Genomic DNA, 17,018 nt, shown 5'->3' on the forward strand with positions numbered 1-17,018 from the left:
TGGTTCTGTGACGTAAGGGTCACACTTGTAATCGATCTTGAAGAATTTCTCGAAATTGCCCTTTACGTTATACGCATTTGGGGCTGGAAAATTCTATATTTATTTGAAAATTCTATAAAATTAAAATTGTATAAAAGTGTACTCCAAACATCACCAATTGGCGAAGTATTTCAAAAACATACTTCAATAGAATTTTATGTCCATATGATATTACCTCTTTGGTTTTTTTTCTGCACATTGCATCAAGGAAACGTGGCTGCCAAGAACTCATCCTCTTCGCTTCTCTTACTTTTTCATCTTGTGCTTGCGCGGCTGTTTTCTTCGCTTCGTATTCATAATCTCCTGGACCTGGTGTCAGAGAGGGTGGAAGCTCGATTCTCCCTGTCATTCTGCTCCAAAAGTTTCCTTTGTACAGCAATGTGGTGGCATTTGTTTCCTAAGAATTATATATTTTCTTTTTGAATATTTCTTTTTATTCTACAAATTATTTTATTTTAGTCGTGAACTTGCAGAAGAAAATACAAAGATTCTTACTCCTCGTGGGACGTTGTAAAAGAAAGTTGCTTTTTTTCTGAGTGGAGGATTCTTTACTAAATTTCCATTTTCGTTGATACTGTACGCCGTGTAATTTTTGTCTGGAATTGATGTAGGATTTGGAATAATCGAACGAGGAGGTCGAGTTAGCCATAGCTGCAATTTATTATCAAAAATAAAATGAATACACAATACACAAGACATACAAAGATACATAAGTTTGGAAACTAAATAAATATGTTACTTTTCCTGCAGGACCTCTCCAGGTGCCAGGATGACATCTTATTCTTCGTAACTTAATTAAATCTGTAGCTACGTGATAATCCACTGGACCTGGTCCTTCGGGTATCTTTTCCTTAAATCTAGCATCTGTAAAATCGATGCTGACTCCGCCCTGTAATTTATCATTCTTTCACCACAAAGACTTGACTGAATTCAATCTCGATAGATTTAATTTTTAGAAACTACGTTCTGGTATATGTCGTTGAGGTTCTTTTATATTGTACGTGCCAGGCCCTGGCAATCGTTCGGCATCTCTCGATATAGCAATAGTTCCCCTTTTTGATCCAGAGAGAAAGGGATAGCAATCAGCTGTGGAAAGAATTTCATGTCATAACTTAGGATTTTGAAACATCGTGAATTACTTTTAATTATAGTACCAAGATGCCTTTTAGGCCCTGGCAAGTCCGATATATCGTAAGTTCCAGGTCCAATTTTAGGCGGTGTCTGAGTAATTAATTTTGGAAATCTTTTTGTTCTATCGTGTGCCATTCCCTCATAACTTTAAGAAAAATATATACAGCGATGATGAAGTAGAAATTGTAACCTAATTAGCAGCACGTATGGAACGCGTATGAACTGTGCTGAAAGTCGATCGAATCCAGTCAATCGAAATTTTTAATTCTCTAATGGAATCCGATTATTCATTTTACACCGTCAAGAATTCCACATATTTTAAAGATCCACTTGCTTTCGCTAATGAATCATCTTGGTACAAGAAAAATTATATTTGTTTGCGATAATTGTAACGGGCGATGTATTTGCGCCCGAAGGACGCTGTTTTCACTTCTTTAACCTACTTCTTTACAACGTTCGCCTTGCATAAATTTTCGGTCAGGTCAGTTAATAATTTCGTTCTCGTTACGCGAAACCCATTAACGTTTTGACGCCGAAGTAAGAGATTATCGTTTGCATCAAATTGAAAACGATTCGCGGGCGCGCTTGCAAGGAAAGTGAAGGGTTCTACGATGAACGACTTGAGTGTTTTGCAAGTTATATCTCTTATATTGCATCATTCAAGGAATGTTGCGTATCAGCGATCGTAAGGAATTGTCATTCCATATAACATCGATTTCTTTTTTAGAAACCCCGTTCCTTTCGAATAATATTAAACTTCAAATTTTTGCTTCATATATGTAAATTACTTATTTCGTCCAAGTTTCGTCGAGGGAGATATATCTTTTATAATAATTAGTTATATTAATTCTTTAATTTATTCTAGAAAAAGGTTGTGTTTTGTCGATACAAAGAATTAAATGCTCCATGGATCATTTGAGAACGACGCATTCCCATTAATACCAGCATTCTACGCTAGAGGGCGTCACGTGTACCGTTTAAAATTATGTTTGGTCGATAATTCGAGACGTTTCTGATTAAAACGTGGTGTAACAAAGTGCGTTGGTTTTCAACGTCAGTGGTGGACGTTTCGCGTGACTTTTTCATTGATATTAATTAAATATTCTTATAATCTCGAAGAAAAATGACAAAGAACGAGGAGAAATTTGATGGAATGTTGCTGGCTATGGCTCAGCAACACGAAGGCGGTGTGCAGGAGGTGAGTCTTGTTTCGTCGCCAACTTAGGTTATGTTTCACTTGGAGAAACATCATTATTTTCAAAATAACTTTCCAACTATTAATGAAATATCGTTTACTTTGTAGCTCCTAGATACAATCTTTAGTTTTCTTGCGAGGAAAACGGATTTCTACACAGGAGGAGGGGAAGGAGCTGCAGAACAGGTAATTGTTTTTCGTCTATGACCTTAAACAATGTTGTGTCATGTTGTAAATATTTCATCACTTCTGTGGATTTTATAATTCACATTACCATCTTTGTATTTGACTGTAGCTTGTTATGAGCAAATTTAAGAAGCACGAAGCTACGGCTGTTACCAAAGCAGCTAGTGAAAAGGCAGAGCGTGTAGAGCAAGAGAGACGTCGCAAAGAAAGAATAGAAAAGAGAAAGAAAGAAGAAAAGGCTAAGGAGGAAAAGTTTTACTCAGATTCAAAGATTGTCGAACTGACTGATGAACAGGCTGTTAAGTTACAAGAAGAGATAGACAATAAGGTATGCAATTATGTTTAGCAAAATTGAGGTTATATTAAAGAAATTCTTTTGATTACACTCTACGGTTCTGGTTACAGAAATCGGCAAAAGAATCACTTGCTGTTCCTGGTCCAAGTGGTGATAATGCGCATAATAATCATAATGTTCATAACGGTGATAATGCACATAATGGTAAACAGGAGGATATGGAAGATGAGGAAGAAGATGAGAAGGAAAAGAACAAACTTCGGCCTAACAGTGGAAACGGAGCAGATTTGCCCAATTACAGATGGACTCAGACACTTCAGGATTTGGAGGTAAGTAATATGCATATAAATAAATTTTCAGTTTCTTATTCTCTGAAATATTTTTTTCACATCAAAATGGCAGAATGTTTATTGATACACAGTATAAAGGAAGTCAATCTTGTAATCTCTTATATTTAGAGTTATGTAATGTATTTGTTGATACCATTTAGTAGGATAACCTTCTATTGTCTTAAAGATTATCACGTTTAACTCCGGAAAAGATATAAAATGCTCTAATTTATTTGATTTGTATTTTACCGTATGTTTTTAGAACTGAACTTTTTCGAATATCGTATCGTTATACGATAATAACTAAACAATAATGCATTATGCAGTCTTAGGAAGTACTTTTTTTTCGTCTATCACTGTTCGAAATATCTTTCTACATATATTTGTTTTTTTAAGTAAAAGAGAAGAAGCAAATAGAGTATCGCAATATGTAATAATATTAGGAGGATAGAAGGGATAGGGGTGAAATAAAACACATCCTGATTTTCTTCATGGTTCGACAGTTTCTTGTTGAATCGACGATTAATTAATACGCAAGTAATATCACAGTTGCGGGTCAGCAATCGACACGATCGCTGCCCATTGCTTTTCCGTACATTCCCTGGAACACGACACCCTGGCATGCGGAATCCAGGTTTGATTCAAGCGTTCTTTCTGTTAGTAACAATTAAATAACGACCCCTAAAAATTAACACATATCCGCTTATCTTACTCCCATCTCGTCGATTGTTCCGAACCGTCAATGTTAATCGAAGAAATACTTGTGCGTATGACTTACAAAATGTTTCGCTGGACGACAACTTGTCTAGCTTACAATTAATATTTTCCTTTTACAATATTATCGTCGTTAAATCTAATTTAAATTAGATTTAAATCAGAAATTTACATTTCAGAAACATCTTAATTTAAATTTAATTTAAATTAATAATTTTCATAAATCGATTCAAAGAAATGATGATTCGTACATTTTATTTAATACGTCATCGTCTGATCTTAATTATAGAAAGGGAAGGACAGTAGAAGAAATATTGATCGAATTTCGAAGGACGCGGATCGGCCTCCTCGCCAGATAATCGAGTGGCTCAATTTAGGAGTTAGGATCGCATTCGTGCTATTTATACGGCCTTACCTAAAGCTAGCTCATTACATGAATGTAATTACTGAGTTTTCACGTACCGCACGCCAAATACGGTGCAATACAGCCTTTGAAACTTTGTCTCTGACCGAGAACGTCTAATCGAGTTGTCCTAACGCTCTAAGTGATAATATACATATACATTATAAATACGAATAATTCAATCGATTGTGATCGAGAATCTTAACATCAAATGATTCGCAGAGATCGATTCATCCCTGATTCCATTCTTCTTGAACATCTCAATGTTGACTCGCAATTTGCATTCCTTTGTCTCGTCGTTAGCATAGTCTTCTACAGGATGATCCCACGATCGCTGTATTCGCCAATTTTTATCGGCCTAGTGGTACTTGTCACGAATTCTCACTGTAATCAAAAGCAAAAAGCACCGGAGACTGATGGAGACTAGACTTAAAAACATTCGGTATGGGTAGCATTGTTAAAAGATTGAAGAGTCTTTAGAGTGGAGCTTTTGAATCAATTAATATCACTACGAGTAGTACTCACTTTCCATGTAGAGAATCCCGAGAAGCAGACCGACCATGAATAGAAAGCTCATCGTGCAGACGAGCACGGTGAGCTGATTTCTCGCGCAGCAGGACTTCCTGTAAACGGTCGTCGGTCTGCCTAGGCCGTTCACTACGGTGAAGTGAGTGCTGCTCGCAACCGATGCGGTGTCCATCTGTTTCGGCGCCGTCACCGTAGGTGGATGAATCGCCGCGAGATTGGCTAGGTTAGCGGCTGTCAGAAGTAACGTGCCCGATGCGGCACTCTGTAATACAAGAAAGTTATTTAATCGCTCAGTTATTGAACTTTCTACTTGAAATTGAATAATTGGTTAGTTTCAGTCTTCTGAATGATTACTCTTACCCTTAATGATTGATTAGATTTATTGATTATATTAATTGAATTTTGTGGGGTTGTTAAGACTTCTTAAACCTCGAGACTTCTGATACCTATTCTTTTCATTTATTTGTTTAGCTTCAGTGGTTGCATTTATTGATTATACTAATTGTACTTCTTCCTAACATTTATTAGGATTTCCGTATTCTTTTACAATTTTAGAAATCTAAATCTGCTTAGATGAGGATAATTTAACCGTCAAAATATCAAGGTAGGGTGCTCAATATTCCTTCAAAGGATCTCATGTTTTTCCAGTGACTCATCATTTGCTATAAATCTTCACTCATCAAATAAGTCTAATTGTAGTCATAGGTGTGTTACATTTACTTTATAATTTTTAAGGTACCAAGAATTAATTTCAACTAGCTGTTCATTTACGTTCTTCAACTTCTTCTAAACTCCAAATACATGATCTATCGATATACGCTTACGTGTGTACTGGCAGTGGATCCTTGCGACGAGGTGGATCCTCTGGATGGCGAGTTTGGGTGCAGATGATGAGCCCAGCTACCATTTTCGCTATCCCTCTCGCTTCGTCCCACCAAGGACGGCCTTGGGATGTGCCAGGAAAGCGGGCTGCCCGCTACTGCTGTCGTAGCCGCCGTCGCCTCGATCTGAAAGCAACGTAAATCGACGTGAAGCTTTGATTGCATAAGCGATAATGTCGCGGCGATTACGCTTCTGCCTCGCCCGCATGTCCTCCACCTGCAACCGCGTGTTGTTTATCTCTCGCCAACAGAACATTACTCTATATGTATCCACCATGCTATCTGAGTTTCATCTGTTCGACGAACAGGCTCGTGGTCCGATACGATTGACCAATCAGCAGATTAAATAGCCGTTTAAACCTGCTGTATTATATCCTGAGAGAACGTTCTTTGCAAATGTATCTAGTCTTTTTTACTATACGATTCTACTTTACAATCGTGTAAATTGTACGTCAATGATATACTAATTAACCGACGAAACAATTGGGAACTTTGGACACATAGACTTTCTCGTTAACCAAGTATTGTATTCATTCGCTCGTTTCCTTGTGTTCACGTCATAAGCAAGTTTTACATACCAAAGAACGTTGTTTTCGAAAGGTTGTCGCAATGGCTTATTGTTCTAGCTCGGTCCCATCTGCGGGTATCCGTATCGCGCGTTTCACCGCATCGAAATACCAGCGGGGATGATGTACCGCGACCTGACTAAATCGCACACTCTTCGCTTCGATCGAGTTCACTTCAAACGAGAGAAGAGAATAGAAGAGGAGTGGTTATCGAGGAATGGTTCTTAGAACTAGTAATCTTTCTGTGATATTTTCCTCACAACGAACATATATCTTCTAGAAATATTTTATTCTGTACTGAATCTTCATCTTTATTCTGTTCTTTAGACTTTTATTTAACCTTGTGGCTTTCAAACTCTAATTTACCCCTATGCTCTTCAAACCCTCATTCACGTCATTTTATGTGTTCTTCTCTATAATCACCCGAATAAAAAGTAGGATTTACACACCATCGTATTTGTTGTGTGCCAAATATGATTTAGTTGGTCAATAACTTAGTAGCCTTATGTGCTTCTTCAGAAGGGTTCCAAGAGACTTCAGCTCCTCAGATATCCCAGGTCAAGTTTTGGACATCTTAACAAACTATTACTGAGTATACCAAATAATATTAAACACCCTCATCCATAATACTCTCATTCTGAACAAAAATGATGCACTTTGCAATGGAGCAACGTTCAGAGCCGAACGAGTCCTCGATTGCGCTACCACTCGGAGCTCGAAGGAAGATTTTCGGGGGACCAAGCTCCCGATATTCCGGTTTGATCGTTGCACAACGCTGGTACTCTCGAATTCCTCTGTGCAGCTCGTTGCTTCGAATGTAATTCTTTGGTTGCATCTTGGTCGTCTTCGTCGTTGTCTCGTCGTATCGTCGTGTGTTTCCTCGACTCTTGAAGCATGCCTGGAGGTATACGGCCGCGAAACGTTTTCAGGGCCAAGCCGGGGATAGCAGCGCGAGTATTTCCGCGACTTTGACACTGGCTTGGCCCGTTGGCTCGGCTCGTGCGTACGCACGTCGATTACGCCAGTTAATTGGCCATTTTCGCACGTAAATCAGCCGCGTTTCGCACCGAACCTGTGGCCTACCTTCGCCGCACACTGGCCACCGCCCAAGGTCCGAACTCGGCTTGTTTCTTTTTTCGAGTCGCTTTTTCACTCGGATACCGATCGAAGTATCGAGTCTCTAATGGAACGCGAGCCGACCCACGATTTATGTGTCCTGTCGGGCGTGGCCGATTCAGAAAATAACGTGGAAGCAGCCTTGCACCGCATTTTTGCCGCCGGTGGCTCGCGGATCTTCCGGGACTCGCCGGAGCACCGACCACCTGGTATTTTTAGTCTTGGAGCCTCTTGTTCATTCCATTGTTAGGTCTTTAAGAGATTGATCCAATCAGAAATGCATATATTATATGATTTACGACGATTACTTTTGTCTTAGATGATTTGATGGACATTTTGTGTTAGGTCAGAATTACAGTTCTTTTATTCGACAAAGATAATAATTTCTTTATCTGATGATATAATTGGACAATTATACTACTAGGTCGTTCTATAAGTAATTCTTTCAGGATCCTGTTTAAAACAATGAGATTTTTATAAAGGTAGAGTAGGAAACTTAATAAAAGATCCCTGATATAATATTATTCGTGAATTATCAACACAGAATAAAGCTATCAGGATTGGAAGAAGATTTCCTAATCACTTACTTCAATAATCGAACACAGGTCAAGCAACTTTGAATCCTCCATTTTAGCTTTGAATAATCTACCGATATCTCTTTAGCAACATTGACATTTTACAAATTATTCTCGCCGATATAAAAAGAAGACCACTGTATTATTAACGTTGTCAATGAATATTTCGAAATATAACTTTCTGCTTTCGAAAAATTTCACTGCAAAGGACTACTGAGATCACTGATCGATTGTATCAAGAAATCGTCAGAGTGCAAGGTACCAAATCATCGACCTAACACTTAATACGACATATCGTATAAATCGCTATAGAAGATACTTGAAAGACATTCGTTGGCGAAATTACATAGGCTGGAATGAAAAGATACGAGTGAAATTGCGCAAAGCTCCTAGACAATGGAGGAGAATGGTGCCGTATTTGTCGGAATCGAAGTTTCATAACTGAATCTCGATACCCGACGGCGCGTTCTCGGTGACAGGTATTCGTTGCTGAGCTGGTATATCTCGAAATTTTTCGAGACGATGCGAGAGGCAAAAGAGTCGGATACTCGAGCCGGAGCAAGAAGAAAAACCCGTGCACCCGAGCGGGAACCGAGACCAAGACAGAGAGAATGGCCTGGGCGACGCTCAAAGAGAGGCGTCGTTAAGAATTTTTGTGGAATTCAATACACTGGTCAGCCTCGAAGTGCTGCACCTGTGCTGGGACCGGGTAACGCGACACTCTGAAACTCGCCACTCTTTTTTCGTTCTCCCTTCGTTGTTTCTGTATCATCTCGAAGGGTTGAACGATTTTTATTAATCGTCGTCTTCATGTATCAAGAACGATTAACATTGACAGAGCGTATCGTTGTAGTGAAAAGTAACGACTAGTCAGGGGAGGATCTTTAAGATTAGTTGTGAATATCTTTGAACAAATAAATATTCGAAATGGAGATGATTTCTTGATCAAGACATGTTAAAATATTGTGATATATCAATATATTAAAGTATGTTCTTATCATATTATACAGAATAATTGAGATATACGTTTGGTGATTTGCGTTTTAACGTCTTCCGAGGAATGTGAGTTTGAGTTCTGGGTATTTCCCAGTCTCCTTTATCTGATGTCACATTTTTTGATTAATGTGTTTCGTAAAGTTGTCTTGGTATTTCAGTGGAAAGAGTAGAGGCGTAACCTATTTTTAATGCACACAACAGTGACAATAATTATAATTTGATGATAAAGTAATATAATCGCTGATCATGTGTGGTTCTCCACTAAACCTGTTGACTGTTTAAGTTTTTCATAGCTAGGATCGCTGTTAATCTATTTCGAAGTCATTATCTTTATAAGCTAATTATAACTGTCTAACATTACTAGAATGGCTAAACGGTCGGCAAATATGTTCAAAGAAACGTTAAGAAGAATTATCTCGTTTCAAGGGCAGAATATATTCGGTCATCGATCTTTGTTCTCTCTCATCTCGTGTTCCCCTTTTCTAAGAAATTCATCTGCCTAATCTTTAAGTAACCTTAAAACATTCTTCGATTTTGAAAACATTAAGAAGTCATCGCTTTTTATTGCTTCCTCGTAAACGTTTTGTTTGTCCCGGCTCTTGTCGGCTATACAAAAAATACGTCTGCCAAGAAGCCAGTGACTCGGTTGGAATTTAACACTGGTCTTGGAATATCACTTAAATATTCGTTAACCGGTTGTACGAACGCGAGCTGTGCAGGTCGAGGATCATCATCCAGGAGCGCCACGTCAGTCGATACCTCGAGGTACGTTTTCTCGTTACCGATACCGCGAACGGGTAGAGAAGTTGGCGTCTAACGAGCGTCGCACGCGGATGCGTGAACGATCATAAAAAGATATATGTTACAAGGTAGCGATAACAGATTCCGTGGTTTGACCTTGTTCATCCCGTGGCAGATCGCTTTCGCGAGCGAACGGATTGCATCGGTGAAACTCGAGGAAGAGGAACGAATCGGTTTAGGAATGGCTGCTCTTGAAGTTTCAAGCCATCTGGCTTTAGACATTGTTTCTTTTTCATTTTCGGAGTAATTGATCATTCGGTGATGATACTGGAATTCGCACGATGAATTTATACGATTTAATGAAGATAGAGATAATTATGAAAAAAATGGTAAAATAGTAGAAATAATATGAGATTAGATGGAAAATAAAATTTATAACTTTCTTCATTTTTTGTAACGATGGAATATTTGGTAATAATAGGTGTCGGTATTCGTGTGATGAATTTATATAATGTAATTAAGACAGGAATAATTAGGTAGATAATAAAAAAATACAGAGAATGTAAAATGCAAGGCTAAATAGGAAATTTTTTTTACAGAGATTAAATGCCTAGTAATAATAATGGAATTTACATGTCGAATTTATATAACGTAATTAAAACAGGGACAATTAAGAAGGAAATAAAAGATTTTACAAGCCAGGTTTCTATAACGCCACGTATTTTATGATATCCTCAGATCTAGTTCGATTATTGTTTCTACCTTTCTCCCGTTATGGAAAGATATGAACATTTTTTGGAGCAAATTTTTATGAACTCAAAATCGACAACTCGGTTTATTAAAAGTAGTTCCGTAATCACCCGGGATTCCCAACGTTGGATAGTCACGTTTCAGAACGAAAGAAAGCGTTGTTTGACAATTTATAAGAACGTACCGCTAATTTCACGAAAAGGCACGATATTTACAAGGAATTTCAATAAAACACGCACTCATGAATATGTTGAGTCATTTCGGCTTTGCTGAGAATAGGATGAGCTTGTTTCTTCTATTCGACACCTACGATCCGGCAAACCGGATTTCACATTGCACCTCCGCTCGTTCACCCTCGATGAATTCAAACTTGAATATTTTGTATAATATATCTGGCAATAAAATTAAATCGTTCTTCATTTTTTTCAATTATTCATCGAAATCTTATTCTGACATTTAGTATTTTCCAATGTTTGATATTTCTTGAGAGAATTATTATTATTTATAATGATAGAGGTATCTCAACAAATTGTCTATACAGTTGATAAACAAGCGAATAGAAAGTTTGTTATTAACGAAAGAATATAATATTTGACTCAACAACTTTCGATAATTATCGGTCATTTCTTCAATATTCCTTTAAATTTTCCTAAATGCTGTTATTAACCAAATCACAGCGACCTGTTTAAAGCAGTTTCTATTGCTCTTTAATACGTGTGTATTTACAAGCTCGTTACGTGTCACCAGGTGAGCTAAGTATTACGTTACGATTATGCTGTTAGAACGTTACGTGACATTTAAACATCTCCATGTTTCGTAGTGAGGAAATTACGAAGACCTGGATCTGTTACCCTTTGCATATTAGTTTACCTTTACGCTCCTCGCAATTTAGAAGTTGATATTAGCACAAGTGGAATATCTAAAGACACAATGTGAAAATATTTCTTAGAAGTGCGATCGTTTTGAGATCATTATGAGATTACTAGGTGAAATGGCCTAAGACACATCTGCACTGCAATTCAATCATCTCGTAACCAATTAATCATTTCAGCATTCTTCCTTCCTTAAGGCGAACGAAATTAAAATAGGGCTCCTTATTTCGTTAAAGAACTAAAAAAGGGAAACTCAGAACTCGTATTCCTATCGGAAAAACAGCCCAGCCGACAACCTATTATTTGCCACTATAAAGATCACCTAGGGAGGCAATAATTTTAATAATACACAAGTTTCGACATGGTCTCATTTCCATCCGCGACGGCGTCTTCGAGCGCGGCCCATTTTCACGCCGATCTCGCGCCGCGTTGCCTCACAGAAAACATAAATCTAAGGCCCGTTTGCCACGATCGTCTACATATTTTGCAACTCGCGAGCTGGGCTCATTACATCGACTATTGCACGATGCTTCACTTTGTTTACCGCGAGATCCACGGCGGTTCTTCCAATGGAAAAGAGAAGTCTCAACGGTGAAGTCGAATGAAAAAAAGGACAGAAGTCTCTGCCCTCACTGTATCACGATCTTTGATATTTGGTATGATAATCTGCCCATCGATATTGGAGATACGCATTGACTTTCGATATTTCCATCGAATCATTTGTAATGGTCGAACATTCTCGTCCTTGAGACTCCGTGTGTCTGTTGGCTCTAAACTAGACAGAACGCGGGCATCTCGTGGATTATGAAAGAGCTCGAGCGAGCGTTACGAAGGGAGATTCTACCGTCTGTGAAATTGTTGCGCGCCTCCTGTCGTGCACAGTGAAGACGAAGATTCATGGCGAATAATATACGGGATTTAGAATAGATTCTAGAGACTTCGTTAACGAGACCGTATTGAATTTCGTGTATCATCGGTTTGATAGAAGAGTGATATATCCGGAGATGTTTGCAAGAACTGGCTGTGGAAGCATTTAAATAGTCAGTCAATTATCCATCATGTTAATAGGTTCTAATAAATATTACAATTTATGTAATAATAAGTTCATTAAATTAATGAGATTAATAGAAAGGCGGTGCAAATACTTCTTGCAGTTTAAAACTGATAGAATTTATTGAATTTTTACAATTATTATAAAAATAACATTATAAATTGTAAAAGGAAACGAATCTTTTGCTAAAATAGTTTGCTAACCATTGCTAAATAGTTGGGTAATTAACAACTTTCCATTTCAAACCGACTTCTTCAAAAAAATTTTCTCGCAATAATTGTATCATTCTTCTAGCGAACCAGTGATGTTACATTCAAAGTGAAATGTTTGACGCGAAATGATCCGAGAATTAAAATGATCGACGAGTGGAAGAAGCTTCTACATCGATTTCTAGCGAGCCTGTTTAATAGCCTTGGCGGCTATCTAGATGGAATAGCGATCGCGAAGTAATTATTTCGTCGGTTATATTCACTATATTCATTGGTGCAATGTTACGGGGATGGCTTTCAAACGATTTTAATGATCCCGGACGCAATTAGTTCCGAACATCGTACAGGCATCGCCGGTTTCAGGTCGCTTCCGTGACGACAAGGTCCTTGTTCTATGTCCCAAGTATTTTTTACGATTTGTCCTCGTGTCTCGAAGAAGCGTGAAAAGTGTAACAAGAATCGTTTAGTTAGGTCTAAAGCGTTCTTCTGACCTTCCTCCTTTCGCGAGGTCGCTTCGATTGCCAATTAACAGATACCAAACCGATGGAAAATAGGTCGATCAATCGAAATCAGATACACCTGTCATTATTATAATTACACGCATGACTGAGCGCCTTTGATCTCGTTATGGTATATTTGTTGTAGTCGTTCCAGCAAATTCAGTGTTTAATAGAGTAAAGAATCCAATAATTTAAAGATAACACAGTATCCTGATTAAATGTCAATATCTCGTGACAGTGAAAAAAGTTCTTGTACGAAAATGTCGCTTAAGGCTCATTTTCCAGGTTACAAACAATTAAATCATCCTCCGATTTCATACCTTGTATAGATGCGTATGCCTATCTCGGAAGTCAAGATAGTTATTTATTTCTAGTCAGACTTTTATAGCAATTTTTTTCAGAGAAAAGAATGTTCCTCTTTACGCTCTATTCATTGCGTTGCACATTTGACATTTCTCGCTGAAAGGAATTGCAAACATTTTGGAAAGTTTCCAATATATACTGGATTGTTTCTCAATCATCTTGAACTCTACATTGACATACATAAAATACTTGTATTTCTTTCAGGGTTAATTTTGTAACCTATGGCTATAGGACATTTCTCCTTATATTTAATTATTTGCTGCTCTTTTGTTTTCTCTAATAACCTTTAAACGTACTAGTTCCTCCACCCTGTTGAAATTTCACAATAACAAGAAAGCATGTTTGTCTCGTATACGAACTCTTGACAAATACCGGTCGCTGAATAGGCAACCGGTGAGAAGGAAAGTCGTTATGCGGAGAGAATCTTCGAGAGTCTGTAAAATAAAGAAGCGTTCAGAGGAGAGGAAGAAAGCCGTTTCCTGATGGCGAATGTCTGTTTCACGTATACGAATCGTATCGAGCGTAGTGTGCGTACGCGTTCTACGGTTTTCACCAGCAGAACGAACGCGTTTATCTTTGGATAAGCAGTAGTGGTTGTTGCATGAGCAGTCGAAGGACTGTTAAAAATCGAAACGCCACGTCGTTCCACTTCCGCGAGTTGCGACCCAGCTCCGGCTCTGGGACCTTGTTTGCGAATCTACCCGCCTCTTTCGTAACGCGCCTGGCACCGTTTTGGAATATATCTGAGAACAAGAAATTAACAGAAGCTCGTATATCGATACCGCTGATTTATTTTGTAGAAAGAACACGGTGGTATCGGGAATTTTCTGGTTATCTGAATCTAGTTTATACGTATACAGTGACTGACGAAAGTATCGGAACGCTTGTAGATTTTTTTAATGGATATATGTATTATGTTGTACGAAACACATTTAGAAATTTCATTAGCATCGTTGCGAGACTAGGCTATCATGTTTACATCGAAGTAAATAAACGCTTTAGATGACTGTTCACGCTGTATTTTACAGAATATACATATGTTTCCAGTAAATGTCTTGCAACTTCTATAAAATAGTTTCGAAGTTGTTGAAAATTTCACCAATCATGGCAGTCGTATCTCGTTATAATACTAATGAAATTTCAAAATATTTTATGTAACACATTCAATATAATTACAAGAATTTTCTATATCTGTAAATGTAAATGTCTAAATACTTTGGAGCCACTGTATGCGACTGGAATTTATATGATTTTTCCTATGATTTGGCGTTTGCTTAAGAAGAATTCAGATATAACAAGAAGAGAAGAAAGAAAGTTTCGAAATGATATTTATGTACTTGAATACTAGTAATTTTCGTATTAGACAGTTTTTACTACGTCGTAAATATGATTCATATATCCATTGCTCTCGTCAATTATAATTCTGCTTTGTAAAATTATGATGTCTTTTAGCGTCGTTTACTATCTAAGCTTTCTTCGCTGTGTATAGATTCAATCTGCAGTTTATTCAATCAGACACCAAATAAAATGTCGTTCCAATAAACGAGGTTCTATTGTTCGTCGATTGTTGGTCAAGGTTCCCAGCAAACGCTTTAAGTGGTTCTTGATTATCCTACGAGTACCTTTGTCTTATGATTTTTGTACTTATTGTCTTCGAATATTTTGATGTTTGAATATGTATGATTAAAGATGAACATGTTTGGAACAGTAATCAATTTAAGAAACTATTGGGGACCCATATAATTACAGTATAATTTACTATAATTTTCAAACTTTCTTCGTTGAAGAATGACTGACTATCCGTTTAGCTTGAAAAGTTCTCAGATTTTAGTTGAATCGTCGATTTGCTGGTGGGTGAATGGAACACTTAACCTCTGTTTCATCGTCGGCGTGTAATTAAATCCAAGCTCTCCAGGTGAACCATGGCACCGTTTGTCTTCGTCGCGATGCGTCAACGTTATGTCACCGGGTGTACGCGCGCAAATTTAATTAGTCCGCGTAATTTGCACGCTTGGCTACTCTTTCCTTGTTTTTCTTTAGCAGAATTGGCCAGTCGTTTGTCTTCATTATCCTTTTCTCGAGTAACGTCCACATAATCTGTCACATGTAATGGGAGAATCAGCGAGTGTAACAATCATTGTTATCTTCTTCACTCCAATTTTTCAATCTTCCTGCTTCGTAAATGAAATTTTTAATCGCGAATTAAACGCTCGATCTCTCATCATCGTCGGTTTCTCAAAAGAATTAAGATATTTCTAAACAACGAACACATCGTAACGGGAACTTTCCATTTCGTTTATTCAGCAACAGACTATACACGAAATCCTGCTCGTGCGTTTTTAATTCCACACTTTCGACAGCTTTCTACTTCTCTGCGCAAAAAAATATTATCGATCGAAGCGAGATTCACCGCTATCGCGATCGATAATTTCACGATGTTTTATCATCGATCTCGTTCATTTTTCCCGAGCACTGCCCGCGGCGTCGACCTCAAATCGAGTCGCAAACCAATCGAACACCCTGGTCCGATCCAACTCTCTGAAATTCTTTTCTGCCTGAAAGAAAAAGCTTGTGTATAAATTCATAAATCAACGAGACGCGCGAGGCTATAAATAAACCAGTCGAGAATCCATTGATTTCATAACAGCGACGCAATTCTGTTTGAAAATTATTTACGCGTCTTCCAGCCGTTTCTCGTGATCTACCTCGATCCCGAGTACGTTTACTCCGTGATAATAGCTATGGCCAATGATGATGCTCGGCGCCGCCACGTCCTCCGTCATCGTCGCGAAATGTCACGAGCACGCTTCGCCGAATCCGAAGGAACTTGTTGCTGGTCGATTCTAAACCTTCTCTAGGTCATTTGGAAATGATCGATTCTGCTCCATTTGCATTTACAACGCAAATAAAGAGTACGTTCCGAAATTGTGACATCGAGGCAAACACGTGTCGTGAATCTAATACTTGCAAACGACGTTTGCCTATCTTATCCCTTATCCCTTATTCCTCCTATAAATGTATATTCCTTTTTCGAGTTTGTTTCTTCTTGCTTTCTTCGGTCTCGAGAACCGACGCGTCTAATACACGTCGCGGCGGTGACCGTTGAAGTAGAAGCGGCGTGTCATGATCAGACACAGAGTGATCATTGCTTGGACGCGAATGACGTGTGTGAAAATATGGCAATACTGGTTCTTACGGCTCTTGTATAATGATCATTCTTTGAAAGTAAAATTATAGTGGTCTATAAATGGTGTTGTGTAGGTTAGGTTAATGTACAGTACTGGGCAAATACTAAGATCGTGTACGAAATTGAAATGTTTTGTTTTTACGAATGGATGTGAAGATATCTTGAATCTTAAATTTATTGTTTGTTAAATATTGAATCCAGGAATTATCGATGATTGATATTTGTTATGGAAGTATAAATAATTATCAAATATATCTATCTCGTATTCTTTATTTTTCATGGCTCATCTCAAGTCGTTTCGGAAAATTACAAACATGATACCATAAAGGGGATATTGTTCCTACATAATGATTAATTAATCTCCTAGAAGTATGATCAATTAGTATTGCAA

The 17,018-nt window shown here is 38.0% G+C and overlaps 2 protein-coding genes across 3 annotated transcripts in view; one reads left to right on the forward strand and one right to left on the reverse strand.

The window, feature by feature from the left end:
- Nucleotides 1–2,177: 2,177 nt before the first annotated feature.
- The window catches only part of Nudc (nuclear distribution C, dynein complex regulator), a 103,108-nt gene continuing 88,267 nt past the window's right edge, over nt 2,178–17,018 (forward strand). The window contains exons 1-4 of the mRNA XM_072002126.1: nt 2,178–2,368; nt 2,474–2,551; nt 2,661–2,879; nt 2,957–3,175. Of these exons, the coding sequence (XP_071858227.1) occupies nt 2,294–2,368; nt 2,474–2,551; nt 2,661–2,879; nt 2,957–3,175 (591 nt within the window). The 5' untranslated portion in view covers nt 2,178–2,293. The remainder of the gene's footprint in view (nt 2,369–2,473; nt 2,552–2,660; nt 2,880–2,956; nt 3,176–17,018) is intronic.
- LOC139986645 (uncharacterized) overlaps nt 3,659–17,018 on the reverse strand; it is a 69,872-nt gene continuing 56,512 nt past the window's right edge. For both annotated transcript variants that reach the window (XM_072002128.1, XM_072002127.1), the window contains 3 exons: nt 5,645–5,827; nt 4,818–5,082; nt 3,659–4,676 (listed from right to left, as the gene is read on the reverse strand). In XM_072002128.1, the coding sequence (XP_071858229.1) occupies nt 4,651–4,676; nt 4,818–5,082; nt 5,645–5,827 (474 nt within the window). In that variant the 3' untranslated portion in view covers nt 3,659–4,650. The remainder of the gene's footprint in view (nt 4,677–4,817; nt 5,083–5,644; nt 5,828–17,018) is intronic.

This window comes from Bombus fervidus, chromosome 4 (assembly GCF_041682495.2).
Source record: "Bombus fervidus isolate BK054 chromosome 4, iyBomFerv1, whole genome shotgun sequence".
NCBI lineage: Eukaryota > Metazoa > Arthropoda > Insecta > Hymenoptera > Apidae > Bombus > Bombus fervidus.